The sequence below is a fragment of the Setaria viridis genome, chromosome 8 (genome assembly GCF_005286985.2).
Source record: "Setaria viridis chromosome 8, Setaria_viridis_v4.0, whole genome shotgun sequence".
NCBI lineage: Eukaryota > Viridiplantae > Streptophyta > Magnoliopsida > Poales > Poaceae > Setaria > Setaria viridis.
Window position 1 is genome coordinate 26880835 of NC_048270.2, and position 19656 is coordinate 26900490.

Below are 19656 nucleotides of genomic sequence, written 5' to 3' on the forward strand. Positions count from 1 at the left end.
GCTGGCAGCTGGCATGGTTAGAGCCGAGGAGCGTGTCGGCGGGCGCCCGGCGGGGGAGGAGGGAGGGCTGGGGCCTGGGTGCTCGCTGGCTTGCGAACAGCGCAAGGAGGCGCGGCAAGGCTGAGGCGAGCGCTGCGCAGACGAGTAGAGGTAGACGAAAGGAAGGACTAATAATTTTTTCCTAGGTGGATCCCACAAACTTCGTGAATCATGCCAAAAGGTACATTATTTGACGGCTGAGATGGACATGCTTTGGTGGGGGCCGGCGACTTGACTCGGTGGCCACGCGGTCACAATCGACCACCGGCACCCTATCCCTCCATTATTGCCGTCTGCCATTATTGCCTTCTGCAGTGCAGAGGAGTCGTGGTTGGGGGCTTGTTCCGGCAGTGGTGGTTACTCCATGGTTAGTCCATGATTGGTGGGAATCAATAATACCATTACCACTACGTGCTGAAAGTAATAGCAAGAGAGATGGCCAATCATCGGAAGCAATATCACTGTTTGGACTTTGGATGGGGTCCAACTTAATTCTTCACAGGTAAAGAGAGTGCTCCACTACATAGAAAGCCTGCTCCTGCCATTCGCTTGCGCATAGAGAGTCCGGGAGAGATGGAGGAGCGGTTTGCCCCCGTAACCGCGGCGACCGGGGCGTTGGGGCCGGTCCTGGTGAAGCTCGCTGCTTTGCTGGGTGATGAGTACAAGCTTCAGGAGGGAACCCAGCGAGGCATCGAGTCCATCAAATCCGAGCTCGAGACAGTTCACCATCTCCTGGGGAAGTTATGGGGGAGGTTGGATCTTGATGTGGCATGCAAGAACTGGATGACAGAGGCCCGAGAGCTGTCCTACGACATGGAGGGCGACATCGACGGCTTCACTCTCGGTTTGGAGTGTGGTGACGGCAGCTTCATCCAGCGGGAAGCCACGGACAGCCCTTTCAAGGAATTCATGGAAAGGGTCAAAGATGTATCGAAGCGGTGCGGCAAGATGCAGAAGATTGGCGACTGCAACCGTAGCAAGCTGCCCACCGACCCTCGAGCTCTCTTCCTTCACAGGGATGCATCGGAGCTCGTGGGCATGGAAGAAAAGAAGGAGAAGCTCATCAAATTGCTTCAGAAGCACGAAATGGTATGCCTTCTTGGACCTGGAGGGATGGGCAAAACAACTCTTGCGGATCTGGTGTATCACGCAGTAGGAGATGAATTCCAATGCCGGACATTCGTGTCCGTGCACCCAAGTCCTAACATGACGGATATTCTGGGTACCATCCTCAGCCAAGTAATAACAGATGGTGCAATGTCTGCTGGCAGTGGCACCGAACCTGCAGCCGAACAAAATATCGTCACCGACATATCAATTTCCCTCTCTGAGACGAGGTACGACCTCTCCATTCTCACTCTACTTCATTCCTCACTACCGGAAACAGTAAATTCGCCGAGTGTAAAAATTTTGCCGAGTGCATTTTCTCGGGCACTCGGCAAACAGCCTTTTTGCCGAGTGTACAAAATGGGACACTCGGCGAACATAAAACACTCGGCAAAAAGCAGGTTTGCCGAGTGCCAAAAATCAGACACTCGGCAAACAACTCCACGACACTCGGCAAAGAAGACACACTCGGCAAATCGGTATCGCGTGCGGCGCACGTGCGTCGTGCACTAACAGCGTGGGACGGCCGTTACACCTTTGCCGAGTGTTAGACGGGTGACACTCGGCAAAGTCCACTTCGCCGAGTGCCAGACGCATACACTCGGCACACGCAAACGTTCGCCGAGTGTCTCAGCCGGACACTCGGCAAACGAAACACTTTGCCGAGTGCCGTCCTTGAGGCACTCGGCAAACAAAAAAAAAATTCCTTCCAACACCTTCCACACTTTTTCTACTCCCCACGTAGGACATTTGGTTATGCATATTAAAATTTGGTATATTTTCGGGTCTGTTTGGGATTTTTAATGCTTTGTTTGCATTAATAGGAATTTTTTGATTGAAGTCAAATTTTAACTACACGTACTTGAAATAATGGATTGAAATCAGTGAAAAAATCATATTCATATTATGGAGACCAAATTGAGGTCTCAACCAGAAAATGAAAAGAAATTTTGAACATTGTTTTTAAAAAACACGACCACGAACCTTTGGTTCAATGGTTGTTAAATTGTAAAAAAACCAAACGAAATCTGAAAATCACAAGATTTGTCAAGATGTCATTATATTTTGTGTGTAGGCTGTGGTAAAAAATTGAGAACGTTTCGCCCAATTTCTGACCTATCATGCTTAGAAACCGACTAATCTCCTGGAGGGATTCATAGAAGTTAGAAAGGAGCCAATAAGATTTGGTGTTCAAGTGACACATGAATTAAGGAGTGCCTTCAAATCTTTTTGTACAGGCAACATACAACACATGTTGGTTCATGTCAAATTTTGGAAATTTTTCGGATGCATTTGATATTTTTTATTGATTAAATGCAATTATAGATTTTTATTAGATATAAATGGAATTTGAGCTATAACTGCATGAAATAATGGAATATTTTCGGTAGAAAACTAATTTAACAATTTTTTAGTGATTTTGACACGATTTTGAACAAGTATATTTGAAAAAGGCCACTAAAATACGTTATTTCATGTAACGTTTGCCGAGTGTAACCATAAAACACTCGGCAAACATTGTATTTTGCCGAGTGTTTTCTATGTGCACTCGGCAAACAAGTTGCACGGGCCCACTTTCTTCGGCCTCGGTTGGTAAAAAAAACCCCCGAATTAAGTTTGCCGAGTGCCCTGGATCTAGGCACTCGGCAAACACTAGTGCTTTGCCGAGTGCCCGCGATCTGGCACTCGGCAAAGGCTTGTATTTTGCCGAGTGTTTTCTATATGCACTCGGTAAACAAGTTGCACGGGCCCACTTCCTTCGGCCTCGGTTGATAAAAAAACCGGAATTAACTTTGCCGAGTGCCCTGGATCTAGGCACTCGGCAAACACTAGTTCTTTGCCGAGTGCCCGCTAAGAAGCTTGTTAAGGACATGCACTACGAGGCGCGCGTTGAGGCCATCATCGACTTTTATGCTGAATACAAAAGGATGAGGATCAAAAAAGAAGAGGCCAGGACAATGAACCTGACCAAGGAAGAATTCATGGCGGTACGTACATAAAGACTATATTTACTATTTGAGAGATTAATTACGCTTAATTCCGTTATTTATATGTCATACACTTCATATAGGTGCCTCCGTGGTGGTGCCGATCCTTTACCCGGTGCTGGGAAAAAATGGTGGACGTGTGGTTGCAGCCTGGGTGGTTGGAGAACCACAATGCCTGCCGGGAGCGGCGTCTGCAGATGCCATATGCATCACACCATCAAGGCAGTCTGAGCCTTGATGAGTACAAGGAAAAATGGGTACGTGAATTAATTTCTGTTTTCTCAGACATAATACTGCATATTTTGTAATCATTTTACATTTTTTCCGCAGACTTCATCACATGATGGTCAGGGGTGCTCCCGGTTCAAGGCATGGGTTATGTCCAAAAAGGGCAAGGCCACGGCAGACATCGACTTCAACCCGGAGGACCCGCCCGAGGCGTACAGCCATCCCAGCATCCACAGCCGCGTCACCGAGTACACAGCCATGGCGAGGGAGGTTCACGGGCCAGAGTTCGATCCGAGCTCTCAGGATATCGATCCTGAAATAGTGATGAGGGTAGGAGGAGGGAAGAAGCATGGCAGGTATTGGATTGGAGATAGCGTGATCGACACTGCCAGTACTCCCACTCTCTCCCAGATCCGAGCAAGGAGCACGGACTCGAGCCCCGCGATACGGCCACGGCCTACCGCTGCACAGCTACAGATGCAGGCTCTGCAGGTTAGTTGTGTTTCTTTAATTTTTCATTCATTTTGTACTTACCTTTTGCTTGACAATAAGTGGTTGGGATGAAATATTGTAGGCCCAGGTGGAGGTAGAACGGAAGCGCCGAGAGGAACTAGAGGCGAGGATCGAGGCGGATCGGCAGCTTGAAAGGCAGAGGACGGAGCAGATGTTCCAATACATGCAGAGTGTGTTCCACAGTTTAGGTCAAACTCCACCACCTATGCCACCGAACCTCTTCCCGCCACCTCCACCACCTCCTGCAGCTACTCCTGTGAGTCAATCTCAACCTTACAATCAATCTAGACTTACTTCCACTAGAATTACTTGTTTAGACTATGAAATCTCTTTACCTACATTTGTGCAGAATCAATCGGCGGCGTCCAATGCAGAATCTTCCTGGGGGCACTGGACACCTGCACGTCCTCCTCATCCTCCTCAGTGACTTGTCATTTCTGTGTTTGTGATGTAAAACTTGTGAATTACTTATTTAGACGAGAACTTATGAATGCTATTTGTGTGCTTGTGAATCCTGTGGTGCAATTTATATGCTTGTGCTGCCATTAATATGCCTGTGTATCTGTGGTTGTTTTTTGAGAGGGGTCCTTTATACCTAACATTTCTATTTTGTAGCAGGAATTAGGACACTTTGCCGAGTGTTAGCACTCGGCAAAGAGGACATTTCTGTAGTAGTAGACGGGTTTGCCGAGTGTATTCTTCAAACACTCGGCAAAGGGGTCAAAAAATTTGGCGAAATTGCTTGTTTGCCGAGTGCCATTGGGTAGGCACTCGGCAAAGGGGGCATAAAAAATGGCGGGCCGGGCATCTTTGCCGAGTGTTTTCTTAAATACACTCGGCAAAGATGGAAACTTCGCCGAGTGTATCTAGGGAAACACTCGGCAAAGGGGGCATAAAAAAAATGGCGGGCCGGGCATCTTTGCCGAGTGTTTTCTTAAATACACTCGGCAAAGATGGAAACTTCGCCGAGTGTATCTAGGGAAACACTCGGCAAAGGGGGCATAAAAAAATGGCGGGCCGGGCATCTTTGCCGAGTGTTTTCCTAAATACACTCGGCAAAGATGGAAACTTCGCCGAGTGTCGGCCGTCAGACACTCGGCAAAGCTCCCGTCGCCGTGACAGCCCGTCAACGCCTTTGTACCGAGTGTCATATTTTGCCGAGTGTATTGCGGCACTCGGCAAAGGCTTTGCCGAGTGCCCGATGGTTGACACTCGGCAAACAACCTGTTTGCCGAGAAAAACTTTGCTGAGTAATGTTCGCCGAGTGTTACACTCGGCAAACACTTTGCCGAGTGTATTTGGCCCTTCGCCGAGTGCCTGAGGCACTCGGCAAACTTACTGTATCCGGTAGTGCCTGATTGTGTTCCTAAGTACTCCGTGTGTGTTATTCTACTATTTTGAACAAATCATACTGTGTTAGAAAATTGGAACGCTAGTTCCAAAACCCGTGCATGCGTCCGCACATATTTGCATTATTTTTTGAGAATCCATATAGATAATAATTGAACTTCGTAAAATGCCTATAATTTTGCATTAAGTGACCGATGTGGCATTATTGACCAATTCAATTCAAATTTCCTAATTTTCTTTCTGCTAGCAGTGGCACTGAACCTGCAGCCGAGCAAAATGATTTCATCAAAGGCATATCAAATTTCCTCTCTGACAAGAGGTACGTCGTCTCCATTCCCACTCTACTTCCTGATTCCGTTCCTAAATACCACGTATGTATTTGTTAGTGTACTATTCTGGGGTGTTTGGGAGGAGGGGGTTAAATTTTAGCCCCCATCACATCGAATATTTGGTTACTAATTAGGAGTATTAAACCTAGACTAATTACAAAACTAATTACATAACCCCTAGGCTAAATCGCGAGACGAATCTATTAAGCCTAATTAGTCCATAATTTGATAATGTGGTGCTACAGTAACCATTCACTAATGATGGATTAATTAGGCTCAATAGATTCGTCTCGTGATTTAGCCTAGGGGTTCTGCTATTAGTTTTGTAATTAGCTCATATTTAGTCCTTCTAATTAGCATCCGAACATCCGATGTGACAGGGCTAAAGTTTAGCCCCTGTCTCTCAAACAACCCCAAAATCATATTATGTTTGCAACGCTAGTTCCACAACCAGTGCGTCCGCTCATATTTGCGTTATTTTGGAAAATCCAGAGACAATTGATGAACTTTGTGAAATGCATATAATTTAACAATAATTCAGAGGTGACCAATGTGGCATTATTGACCAAGTATCCGATCAAACTTCTTTGTTTGTATCAGTTGTAACATGTTATTTTTACTTCCTCCTATATGATTATGTGAAGGTTTTATGGAGTACTCAATTAATATTTGCTAGACCATTGACCGTTTTGCTAGGTACTCCATAAAACATGTGAAGGTAAGAGTTTGAATGAATCCTAGCCATCAATTTGTATAAAAGATGCAATTAGATAATTAAAATAATATGAAAAAAGGCTGGCAAACTCGCGGGCAATCTCGCTCTCGGAGGTGTAACTGTCATTTATCTAAGGCTATATTTAGTTACCCTCAAATTCCCAACTTTGGCACTATACAAAAAGAAGATTTCCCATCACATCAAACTTGCGGTATATGCATGAAATACTAAATGTAGACGAAATCAAAAACTAATTGCACAGTTTTGTTGTACTTTGCGAGACGAATCTTTTGAGCCTAATTAGTCAATATTTGGACAATAATTCATAAATACAAACGAAATGCTACAGTTGCGCATTTATGGCAAAATGTCAATTTTGCTACTCCCAAATTAGGAACTAAACAAGGCCTAAAAGAATTGGACCCGTCACGTGTATGTAATGATTAAAATATGCATATAATGCAACGTATTTCCAAATATAAATTAGATCTATCATGTGTCATTATGATCCCATGTCACACCCGGTTTTAAAACAAAATCAAGTGCTACCTATATGTATGCTAGGATCTAATTTCATACATATAGTGACATCATTGGTGAAAACAGTAACAGTATCTCGTAAAGGAATATAAATAATAACTTACGAGTCCATCAGAGATATACAGCATAATCCTGGAAACGGTGGCTCCAAACAGTCATCTTCAGAAAACTTCTGACAACTTCCTCTTCTGAGCAGCAGTAAGCAAGGATGAGTACACTTATGGTTGATACTCAGCAAGATCACAAGAAATAACCAAAATATCGATTTAAGTCCATCTTCAAGTTTATTAATCATGTGAGGGTCTAGGCTGCTCTTGACCGTGAGTATGGCTGATATATCAGTTTTACACTCTGCAGAGTTGTATACTTTCACCTCAAGTCACGTAAAAGTTCAGAAGAACTTTAGACCCAACCATGCTGTGCAAAAGTAGGCACTTATCACACTATCGAGGTGTGACTACATAGGGACGCTACGAGACTTTACAAAGATTCCCTAAGAAGTGATAACCCGCTAAGGTTTTGTCATAAGGGGATGAACCCTCCCTCAAGTGGTGCGTACACCCCTTGGCTGGACAAGCCATCGCACAACCTATGAGCCCCTCCTGCCCTCTCGATAAGACTATCACAAACTAGAGTCTCTAATTAATTAGCCAAGACCAGAGCCCGTTAGTCTTATGGTTGTACTATTTTCCTAGATGGTCACTCTATGTTCCAATTAAGGCATGGTATTCTTGTAAAATAAGCATAGATAGAAGGATGGTTAGGGACACTTGCCTTTCTCCAATGAAAGGTTACTCTTACTACTCTTCAGCTCTTGCTTTCTTGAAACTCTTAATCTTCAAATCTTTCGAACATCGATCCTTCTACTCAAAGCAATCACCGGCACAAACATATAAGCAAACAAACAAGTACAACTAAAAACAATACACTAAAACAAAAGAAAAGCTTTAAAAGACCATATCAAAGGATAGAGCTTGAATCTAAGGTCACGCGAATGCAAGAAACGCTGGGAACGGAACTATGGTTGAAAAGATAAAACCTATCGAGAGGTTTGAATTATAAAAGAAAACACAAGAGCTACCTGCTTCATTTATTTTAGTTGAGAAAAATAATGTAAAGATATTTCAGAGAAATACCCTTAGTTGGAATTAATCAAGTCATATTTACATATAAAAAGATGATGTACAGCTTAGTCTAATTTTATTTATAAATATTTAAGTACAATTTAAGAAAATTAAACATTTTATTTTAAAAGCAGCATGTAAAAGCATCTAAGCATATAACTTTGTATCTTGAGTTCAACTAAGCAAATTATATTAAAAACACATTTATATTTACTTTAGTCAAATTAAAATTTAATAAGAAAACCTCAAGATATAACTTATATAGCTTTTATCTATAAAACAAATTGAATACACATTAATCAAATTAAGTTTAATTTATGAAAAGCTGAGGTACATCTCTAATTAGCTTTAATTGGAAAAACATTTAAGAGTAAGCATTAATCAAATTAACATTTATTATGAAAAATGGTGTATAACACTAAATAGCTTTTAATTAAAGACAGCATGTTTAATAGGTATTAACCAAATTAATATTTAAATTTATTTTAAAAACTACAATGATGAAAAAGATCACCACTAACGTGTAATTTATATTCCTTCAAAACTAATAGAAACAGAGCTAAAACCTGTAAGATATGACTTAACGAAGCTCTAGGGACTTGCTGGCGAGGTTTAGAAACTTCCTGGCACTTAACTGCAAGAAACTGAGGACCTAAACCTAATTTCGTTCATAAACTCGAGGGCTAACGTTTAGATGGATTGGATCGTGAGAATCTAAACTTTCTGGGGACTTTTTCAAAAAGCCTACCAAACACAAAATTTAGATCAGCATTTCCTTTTTCTTCAAGGGCTAAACTACAAAACGCATCTTCTTCTTCCTCCAGATTCCTCCCGGCCGATACACTCCAATTGGCCGGCGGCCAGCTCACCGGTGGTGGCGCGCAGGCGGTGGCGGTGCGGGGTGGTTGCGGCAGTGGCAGAGGTGGCGCGCAGGAGCGCGGGTGGCGGGCGGTGGGGCGCACGATGCGGCTCGGCCAGAAGCGCAGGCGGCGGTGGCAGCAGCGGTGCGGAACACATGCGGCTTAGGAGGTAGTGGATGGCGGTGCAACTCTGCTCCGACGGCTCGGGGCAGGAGGCGGTGAGCCGGGTGTGGGCACCCCGGAGGCAGTAACACTAGGCCGAAGCCTTGGCCAGCGGTGAAAAAGAGAGAGAAAGAAGGGATCGCTAGGGATGGAGTTCAAACTCACGCTTGAATGGAAAAATAGAACGAGATCGACGATACGAACGCGATGGTGTGCTCATCTTCGACCGAAGACTTATGGCTTTGCTAGATTTGCTCGCCGGAGTTCTCAGCGGAAAGTTTGCCGGGGTTTAACAAATCCGTATGTTCGGCGTTGAACCGCGGGACCTAGGGTTGTCTAAACGAGGTGGGGTTTACGGTATTGAAACAAGGATGTCAAGGAGATCACCTAAAAGTATTTATAGGCCAGTTTGGAGCCTGGATTTATTTTGCCCCCTTTTTCTAATTTCAGGAATTAATTTCGGATTCGAAAACAATTCTAGAAAATTCTGAAATCATAATGAAATCACGAAAAATACTCCAAAAACTCTGAAAAAATCAGGAATGTTCCTGGAGATGATTTGGGACACGAGGAACCAATATAAAATATTTGGATCTCGTGAAAAGGATTCTAAACCTTCCAAAAATTGGATTTAGCTCTAGGAAAATGAGAATAAATTCTAGGAAATTTTGGAAAATTCTAGGACGAACGTTATCATTATCTAGATGATTTTTTAAAATATTTGCACTCATGAAACACCAAAATAAATCAGCATGAATGCAACACATAAAGAACAACTTTATTTAATTTAGAAAAACAACTAATTGTTTTTCATGTACTATATTTCCTTTCAAGAAAATAAATGTTGGAAAAAATTTAAAATTATGAGAAAATCATTGTTCAATTTTTGTTTTTAAGCACATCCTGAAATCCAAAAAATTCAGGGTGTGACACCCAGTTGCTTATTTGCAGCTTCTACTTATTTTTAAGCTGTGTAGCCACCTAAACGTGCAACTTCTCATCGAATTAATAAAAAAGCTCTTCTTCCATTATAACGTCAAACTTGAAAAACTCAGAAGCTGACCACATCCGGCTTGTTGGCTTTTTCCCCACCAAACTTTTTCTTCCCTACCCGAGCTGCTCCTGTGCGTGCATCGCTGACGAGCATGCCATCCTCCGCCCCGAGATAGTGTCGCTCGCAGCTTCCGAGCTTAGCGCCGTCTAGCGTGCTGCCTTCTGCCCCGAGCTAACGCTGCCCACCACTCCCGAGCTCAGCGGTATCTTCCTCCTCAAGATCTGCTGACGAGCGTGCCGTAGTCTTCCTCCTAGAGCTCCACTGACGAGATGCTGCCCCCGACCTCCGCCGATGAGCATGTCGCAGTCTTCCTCCCGGAGCTCCACCGACGAGCTACTACCCGCGAGCTCCGCAGGCGAGCGCCGCTCGCCGCCCCTTAGCTCGACGCCATTCTCGGCGCCGACCTCGCACCGCCCATGGAGGTCACAAGATGATCCATCGAAAACAAAACCCATGGTGCCAACTCTATCATGTCAACAGATTCATCACGATGTTGAACGATGAAATCGGCTACAGCCTGCGCCTTTACTGCCTTAACGGACTTATACCGTAAGTCAAATTCAGTTAACATCAAAATTCATTTTCCCATCCTTCCTTTCATGATAGGAGCCGACAACATATATTTTACTACATCAGCTTTGCATACCACCATGCACTCAGATTTCAGATAATGACATAATTTCATGCATGAAAAATACAAGCACAAACATAATTTCACAATGGGAGGATACCTGGTTTCTACATCCAAAAGCCTTCTTCTCAAATAAAAGAAAATCCGCTCCTTCCCGTCAACTTCTTGGACAAGCACCGATCCGATCGCATGATAATTGGCTGATAAGTACAACTTGAACAGGCGATCTGGCTACGGCGCAATCAGAACCGGTGGTGATTTAAATATTTCTTAATTCCATCCAGTACCCCTTGTTACTTTTCTCCCCACACAAATTCTTGATCAGGCTTTAACTTCAGCAGGGGCATAAATGGCTCGATGCGTGTTGATATATTGGATATAAATCTCCTGATGAAGTTAATTTTCCCAAAAACAGACTGCAACTCGGTCTTGTGTGTTGGAGGAACATTAGTATTAATAGCTTTGATACTCCTTTGACCAACTTCAATTCTTCTGTCATGCATAAAACCCAAAAATTTACGAGCCGATATACCAAAAGCACACTTATTTAGATTCATCTTTAAAACATGCTGCATTATGCAGTCTAGTGTTTTGTGTAGATTGGCCAGATGTTGTTCTGTGGTCTTAGATTTGACTACCACATCATCGATGTAGATCTCCACCACTCTGCCAATGAGCTTATGGAAAATGTAATTCATTGCTGGTTAATAAGTTGCATCGGCATTCTTTAAGCCAAAAGTCATGGCCACCCATTCATACAACCCAAGAGCCCCTGGGCATCGAAACGCAGTCTTTGAGATATCTTCTTCTACCATCAATATCTTATTGTACCCTGCGTTCCTATCCATGAAACTCAAGATCTTATGACCTGATGCTTCATCAACCATTGTATCTGCAACTGGCATTGGGTACTCATCCTTTGGTGTAACTTTATTCAGATTCCGAAAATCCATGCAAGCTCTACGTTTTCCGTTTTTCTTGATGACAGGCACAATATTAGACACCCACTCTGCATATCGGCACGGCCTAATAAACTTGGCCTCATACAATCTTGTAATTTCAGCTTTGATCGTTTCAAGTAATTCTGGCTTAAATCTCCTTGCAGGTTGCTTGAAAGGTCGATAGCCTAGTTTGATTGGTAACCGATGCTCCATGATCATTCGGTTTAATCTTGCCATCTCATAGCACTCCCAAGCAAAGCAATCTTTGTGCTCTTTCAACAGCTCTATTAATTTTTTCTTATACTCAGGACTTAATTTAGAATTTATAAACATCGGCCTTGGCCTGTCACTTGGGCCTATATCAACTTCTTCTAGTAGGTGAGCTGACATAAATCCTTGTCCTAACTTCCCATCTATATCATCAATTGTAGCATCCATTAGGACTCCCTCCAATGAGCCGACTATTGAAATCTACCAAGTAATCAGGCGATTTATCCCACCGGGCGTGCCAAGAGCATGTTGACGCAAAATCTGGACTTCAAACTCTACGTTGAACAACACGTGAGGACCTAGGATATTTGCTTAACTCCAGTGCAAGCTCCAAATCAATTCCTGAAGATACGTGGCGTGCTAGTCAATTTGACTTGCAATTGACAAGGAAACGTAAAATTCTTGAGCCGATAGGCGGCTAAGCTTTCGAACTCATGGGTAGTCATTCTTTGAATAAACACTGATAAGATATGTTAAATGTAATCATGCGGTATAAGTAAAATAGATAACATTAATGGTATGTGCCATCGGCTATATGAGCCGACGGGCTAAGATAGACCTAAGTAAAACAGCTGCCATTAAGAAATAACCTGTCTATTACATTGTAGTTAATTAGACCGTTGGAGCTAATCAATGTCACGAGCCGATGGATCGGACTAAACCAAGACAGCATGGCAACGCAGGGCATTAACTCGCTCTTTCTGGTTTAAAAGACTAGAAAGTAATAACAAGGCCTTGTGCACGTGGCCATCGGCTCGATGGCATCAGACTGCTACTGGGATGGATGGATCGGACCCAACCAAGACAACATCGGCTCCACAGCAGCAGTCTTATACTATAGATCTATTGGTCGGTAATGGAAGGGGCGAGGGTAAAGATCTATTGGATCTAGTAAAAATAAAGCAATAAAGGCATGCAAAGAAAACTAGCCGATACAATAAGATAAATGGTGAGTGCTTAGAAACAACTAGGAAGTTGATGCGGAACAAACCTAATTAGATATAAGCAACATGATAACTGGGAGCATTTGATGTAATTAAGAGATCGATGCGATGCAACTTAATTAAAATAAACAACTCGATAATTATGAGCACTTCGAAGATAAACAGGAGGTCAAAATGATGCAGCCCTTTTCAATTCTTGGTAACTCGATAACTAGTCTTACGTTAAGAGATCATAATATCAGACTTAACCGAGAAAGTTCTAATACATGTAACGTAATGACCGGGTGAAGGTACTATCAAGCTCGCCTGAGATTGAAGCTGATGCAGCCCCCCGCACAAGAACAAACTTGCCGATTCAACTCTACTCCTAGTTCTAAGATTTGGCGGGGGGCGCCGAAAAGGAAGAACTGTTGTGTGGTGTTTTCCATCTACTTCTCTACATGGTATCACGAGATTAGATTGTGGGCCTCCTCTCCTCTCCCTGCCCCTCCCCCCAATTCATGCAAACCTAGGCGGTGCCCCCTGCTACGCCACCGCCACCCACCCTCCGCTGCACCTCCCCGTCCAGCATCCCCATGTCCTCCGCCAACTCCTTTATGTCCGGCAACACCACTCCTCTTGCTACTGATCTTGTGCCACCTCCTAGACCGCCCCTGCTACCGATGACGGTGCATCTGTGCCGCCACCTGGCACCGGTGGCTCCTCTGGCAGTGTGTCTCAAGCTTCTCCTGCCGGCGACGCGCCCGACAACGACGGCAGTGGCTTCATCATGTACCCGGCACCGCCGCCAGCCATCCACCCCTACGCCACTATCTCCATCAAGTCTCACGTCCCTGTGAAGTTGGCAATGAAGTCCAACACCTACTCCAGATGGGCATCCTTGTTCACGTCCATGTGCGGTAAGTTCGACCTCTGGTTCACATCGACGGCATGATGGCTCCTTGTCCCCAGGACCCTGACTGGGATCAAGCGGATTGCTATGTCCGCTCCTAGTTCTTCGGCTCCGTCTATGACTCCATCCTCGACCTTGCCATGACCAACGATGACCAGACTAGATGGGAACTCTGGCTCACCATCGAGGGACTCTTTCGCGCCAACAAGCAATCCATGACGCAGGGTGACTGCTCCGTCATCGAGTACTGCAACCGTATGAAGACTCTCGCTAACGCCCTTCGCGACGTTAGCCATCCTGTTCAGGACTCCCAGCTTGTCCTGAACCTCCTCCATCGCCTCAACCCATGCTTCTCCAACACTACCGAAGACATCGCCAACTCCACCGCCGGCTTCCCGCCCTTCGCCCAAGCGTGGGACATGCTCACCCTGAAGGAACTTCACCTCGCCAATGAGGCGAATGTCTCCAACTCCACCTCCCTCCTCGCTGTGAACTCTTCGTCGTTGTTGTCCTCCTCCGGCTGTACGGGCGGGTGTCACCCACCATCTAGCTCTTCTCAGACCGGCAGTGGTGGCAGCACCAGTGGTGGTGCCCGCTGTAGCAGCAGTGGCGGCCGCACCGGTGGCGGCAACGACAAGAAGAAGTGGCTGCAAAAGAAGGGTGGCAGCGGCTTCCAGGCGCCCTCCGGCGGTGGGCCCCCATGGCCCACTGGCCCGTGGTTTTGCTTCAAACCAAGGGATAGCTCCTATGACGCTCCAGGCTTTCAGCAGGCCAGCGATCGGGGTAGCGGGGGATGGCGCACCGGCACCCCTGGCCTCTTCGGCCCTTCTCCGCAGGCCCACGCTGCCTACGCCCCCATTCAGGCACCTACTCTGGCGCCAACCTGGGCCTAGGCAGGTCTTGTTGCCACCTTGAACCAGATGGCGCTACATAATGGTGGCTGGGTCATTGACTTAGGTGCATCCGGTCACATGTCGTCTTCGGATGGTATTCTTCTTTCCCGCCTCCCTCCTTCTCACTCCTCCATTACTATCGGTAACAGTCACACCCTTCACGTCACGTGCCGTGGAAGCTCCACCCGCACCACCCCCACCTCCCAATTTCAGCTTAACAATGTCCTTGTTGTCCCTTCTTTAATTCACAATCTAATTTGTATTCGTTAGTTTACTAAGGACAATAACTGCACCATAGAGTTTGACGCCTTTGGTTTTTCTTTCAAGGATTTTCCAACCAAACACATGATTCTTCACTGCAATAGTGTCGGCAACCTCTATACCATGCCTCCAGTAGCCAGCTTCACAATGCTCACGCCGATGTCGCCATCTCCTCCAGTTTACAGCGTCTTCGTCTTGGTCATCCTGATCCTGTCGCCATCGCTACACTTAGACAGAATTCCTCCATTACTTGTAATAAAGCCAATCACACTATATGTCATTCATGTCAGTTTGGGAAATATGTGTGGCTACCTTTCTCTCATTCTAGCTTTCGCAGTTCTGCTCCCTTTGAGTTAGTTCACTATGATGTTTGGACTTCTTCGGTCGCTAGCGCTTCTGGTTATCGCTACTACCTAGTTATTCTAGACAACTTCTCACATTTTTGTTGGATGTTTCCTCTAGTTCACAAGTCTGAAGTCGCCTCATAGATCACTGACTTCTGCACCTATACTCATACGCAGTTTAGTCTTCCCATTCGCAGCATCCACGCTAACAATGGGATCGAGTTTGTTAATAGGACTCTCACATCTTTCTTAACTTCTCGGGGTATCCACCTGCGCCTCTCGTGTCCCTACACTTTTCCCCAGAATGGGAAAGCCGAGCATGTCCTCCGCACACTTAATAATCTCACTCGCACATTGCTCATTCATGCATCCATGGCCGCCCCATACTGGGCAGAGGCGCTCACCACTACCACCTATCTTCTAAACCGGCACCCCTGTTCTGCCGTTCAGAATGACATCCCCTACCGCCTCCTCTACTCCCAGCCACCCGAGTACTCTCACTTGCGTGTCTTCAGTTGGCTTTGCTACCCCAACCTCTCAGCCACGGCACGCCAGAAGCTTGCTCCTCGCTCCGTAGCTTGTGTCTTCCTCGGTTATCCCTCGTCTCACAAGGGGTATTGCTGCCTTGATTTGTCCACTCGTCGAGTCATCATCTCTCGCCATGTTTTGTTTGATGAATCCGTCTTTCCCTTCTCCTCCCATACTACTCACCCATCGCAGCTTGACTTCCTTTTGTCGAGCCCCTTCGATGTTCTCGCTTCCACCTCGGTCGCTCCGTCATCAGACGTTGAGCAGCCGCGGCCCTCACCAGTTGTTTTGCAGGAACTCACTAACGACGACCTTGCCATCTTGTTACACGGGCCGACCGTGTACCCTGCTCCATCTGCAGGCAGGTCGCCGCTCTCTACTGTGCCTCCAACTGCTCCGACTGCGACCGCAGCACTTCCGACCGTGACCGCGGCGCGTGCGGGTGGACACCCGACTTCTCTGATCGCGCCCGCACCGCTACCGACCACGACCATGGCGTGCGCGGGCACGCTCCCGACGGTTCTGACCGCGACTGCGCCACGCGCGGTTACGGCCGCGATCACACCGGCGAGCACTTCTACCGCACCGGCGAGTGCCCCGACCGCACCGACGAGCGCTCCGATCGGTTGGGCAAGCGCCCGAACTGCACCGGCGAGCGCTCCGACCGGTCCGACGAGTGCCCACGGTCCCCTCCCCCCACCCCACCCCGCACCCATGGCCCTAGCGCCTCCTGCGTCCTCCTCATCGCCACCTGCTCCTCCACGCCCTATCACTCGGTCTATGACTGGGGCAATCTAGCGGGTCTACTACCAGGGCACGATAGCCTCAACTTCTTCTCCATCCTCTCTGATTCTGGCAAACTATCATAGTGCTCTAGCTGACACCAACTAGTGTGCCGCCATGGTCATCGAGTTCTAGGCCCTCATCGACAATGACACCTAGTGCCTCGTCTTGCGGCCGCCCAGTGCCAATGTCATGTCGGGCAAGTGGATCTTCCGACATAAGTTCCATGCTGATGGGTCCTTTGCCCGGCACAAGGCGCGCTGGGTGGTTCGTGGCTTCTCCCAGCATCACAGCATTGACTACGATGAGACCTTCAGTTCGATTGTCAAACCGATGATGATATGGATCGTCCTCAGCATCGCCACTTCTAGCACCTAGCCGATCCACCAGCTGGACGTGAAGAATGTGTTTCTTCATGGACACCTCACGGAGACTGTCTACAGCCAGCAGCCTCCCGGCTTCGTCGACCCCACCACCCCCGATCACGTCTGTCTCGTGCAAAAGTCCTTGTATGGATTGAAGCAAGCCCCGAGGACATGGTACCAGCGGTTAGCCTCCTTCCTTTGACAGCTCAGCTTTGTCGCCTCGACCTCCAACACCTAACTCTTTGTATACAAAGAGATACAAAGAGGGGCCGAGCATCGCCTACCTGCTACTCTACATCGACGACATCGTCCTCACAACCTCATCCTCACCTCTTCTTCAGCACATCATGGGGTATCTTCACGTCTTGTTTGCCATGACAAATCTTGGCGACCTACACCACTTCCTCGGCATCTCCGTCACGCGTTCAACCTAGGGCCTGATCTTGTCTTAGCGACAGTACACCCTGGATCTTCTTCAGTGTGCTGGCATGGCTGAGTGTCACTCTACAGCAACTCCCATTGACACTCATGCCAAGCTTTCGGCACATGACGGTGCCAAGCTCTAGGACAACTCTGAGTATCGGAGTCTTGCACGTGCTCTTTAGTACCTCACTCTGACTCGACCTGACCTGGCGTATCCGATCAGCAGGTGTGCCTCTTCATGCATGACCCGCGTGAGTCCCACATGGCCCCGATCAAGCACATCCAATGCTATGTGAAGGGCACACTCTCCTCCAAGCTTCACATTGTCACCGGATCTGTTCAGTCTCTAATTGTCTACTCCGACACCGACTGGGCTAGCTGCCTGGACTCTAGATGCTCCACCTCCAGCTTCTACGTCTACCACGGTGACAATCTGGTGTCTTGGTCCTCCAAGCGCCAGACCACGGTATCTCATTCCACTGCTGAGGTGGAATACCGGGTTGTGGCTGATGTTGTGGTAGAGTGTTGCTGGCTGCATCAACTTCTTCAGGAGCTTCATGTCCCACTTGCTTCGGCTACTATTGTCCACTGTGACAACGTGAGTGCTGTCTACATGACAGCCAACCCGGTGCATCATCGGTGCACGAAGCACATTGAGATTGATATTCACTTCGTTCGTGAGAAGGTGGCCTTGGGTGAGGTCTAAGTCCTCCATGTGCTGTCCTCTCACCAGTTCATGGATATCATGATGAAGGGCCTACCAACTCCTTTGTTTACTAAGTTTAGGTCCAGTCTGCGCGTTCGATATCCTCCCGCTTCGACTGCGGGAAGGTATTAGGAAGTATAAGTGTATATTAGGATGTATTTATCCTTTCCTTGTACACTTGATGTATTCCTTGTACTCCAAGCTATATTGGTCATATATATAGAGGTCACCCTCCCTTATTAGGGTGTGTGGTGTTTCCCATCTATTTCTCTACAACAACGCCTTGGGCTTATATTTATACCTTGGCACGTACCAAATCCTAGTCGATTACGACAATGACTATTACAATTAATGCAAAAACTAAAACTAAAGCTTTCTAAGATACATCTCCACGCTCTTTCGCTTATCTAGTGGAGTCGGTTCTGCTTCGATCTTCTTTGCCTGTATCGGCTTCAAAACTCTGTCCTGTCTAGTTAACTCTAGTAAAAAAACGGGTGTCAACACGCGTCCAGCGTGCCCATCGCCCTGCCAAAACCCCTTCCCCGACCCTATCTCCTCCTACCATCCGTGACACATGTCGCCACCGCCGTCACGCACGCACCCCGGCCGGATAAGCTCGGCCGAGGCTCACCACAACATCCCTGGGCTATAAATAGCCCTAGCGCTCCTCACTGCTCCCTCGCCCCTCCCCCTCCACCTTAATCCCGTCTCGCCAAACATAGAAACTATGTCGCGCCACCCCCACCTGCCACCACGCTCTACTCCCTAGAGCCGAGCTGGGTCAAAGTTGGGGATGGCCGCGCGGCACTAACCACCCCTCCCCAAGCATCGCAACAGCCCCGCCAACTGCTCCCTGCGAGCTCCTCTACCGCCGCTCAACCCACCGTTGCTGCTCATCGTCATTCCCTCTCTGGTCGTTGTGCTACTCGCATACGTACCTGAGGTACTCCCCCATCCTCCCTAGGCTGTTGCCCAGCCTCTACTACCCCTATTCTCCTCTCCCCTCTCTACCGTTCTGCCACATGAACTCCGATGAGCTCTAGACTCACCATCGGCCACTCCTTGATCTACACACCACCCTCCATAGCCTCGCCATGACCCCCTCTAGCACCCCGGCTGCCTTTTGACCTGGCCCAAAGTCTACCCCGCTCGGAGCAGCTCGCCCCGGCGAGCGGCTCTACCCTATGCGGTGGTCCGGCATCACAGCTCGACTGGTGCCACCCCTTCTCCCTCCTTCCTTGCTCCCAGTCCACAAGGACCGTAGGCACGCCCCCCAGTCCACCACATGGACCACTAGTACACAGCACAGCCCGACCATGCTAGCCCCACGCGGACCCCCTTTGCCACATCGCACTCTGGCCCACCTGTTAGCCCTTGCTATCTTTCCCTCTCATCTTTACTACGGCCACCCGGGTTCTTGTACCCCAAACTTCACTTCACCATGATAAAAATTACCAAAAAATTTACCAACAATATTAGAGATGATTCTAAACCCATCCATACCCTGTTTACCCAAATCCCACACCAAAAACTCCCAAGAGCAAACTCTCATCCTTTCCAAAAATAGAAAAGCCTATATTTCATGTGACCAAAAATAGGAAACCATTCCAATAAACTCTAGAAAATCCTAGAAAATTCTAGAAAATCACTCAAGCCTTCTAAACCC

At 47.0% G+C, this 19656-nt stretch overlaps 2 protein-coding genes across 3 annotated transcripts; both read left to right on the forward strand.

Moving 5' to 3' along the window:
- The first annotated feature begins 392 nt into the window (after positions 1–392).
- LOC117866971 (disease resistance protein Pik-1) lies at positions 393–5637 on the forward strand. Its single transcript, XM_034751279.2, has 2 exons — positions 393–1376; positions 5476–5637. The coding sequence occupies exons 1-2, from the start codon at positions 613–615 to the stop codon at positions 5609–5611; spliced, it is 900 nt and encodes a 299-aa protein (XP_034607170.2). The 5' UTR covers positions 393–612; the 3' UTR covers positions 5612–5637.
- LOC117866973 (uncharacterized) lies at positions 2130–4371 on the forward strand. 2 transcript variants are annotated; one of them, XM_072290190.1, is made up of 5 exons: positions 2130–3134; positions 3218–3391; positions 3465–3854; positions 3937–4131; positions 4225–4371. In XM_072290190.1, exons 1-5 carry the CDS (start codon positions 2688–2690, stop codon positions 4300–4302), a joined length of 1284 nt encoding a protein of 427 aa, XP_072146291.1. In that variant the 5' UTR covers positions 2130–2687; the 3' UTR covers positions 4303–4371. The 2 variants fall into 2 exon arrangements, with proteins under 2 accessions (XP_072146291.1, XP_072146290.1); XM_072290189.1 differs by having other exon boundaries at positions 3937–4371.
- Positions 5638–19656: the final 14019 nt, after the last annotated feature.

Bases quoted from the DNA above. Each gene is read 5' to 3' on its own strand.
- LOC117866971 (XM_034751279.2), top strand. From the start codon at position 613: ATGGAGGAGCGGTTTGCCCCCGTAACCGCGGCGACCGGGGCGTTGGGG. The intron at 1,377-5,475 runs GTACGACCTCTC...TTCTGCTAGCAG, and splicing joins ATTTCCCTCTCTGAGACGAG to TGGCACTGAACCTGCAGCCG.
- LOC117866973 (XM_072290189.1), top strand. From the start codon at position 2,688: ATGTGCACTCGGCAAACAAGTTGCACGGGCCCACTTTCTTCGGCCTCG. The intron at 3,135-3,217 runs GTACGTACATAA...CACTTCATATAG, and splicing joins CCAAGGAAGAATTCATGGCG to GTGCCTCCGTGGTGGTGCCG. The intron at 3,855-3,936 runs GTTAGTTGTGTT...GAAATATTGTAG, and splicing joins TACAGATGCAGGCTCTGCAG to GCCCAGGTGGAGGTAGAACG.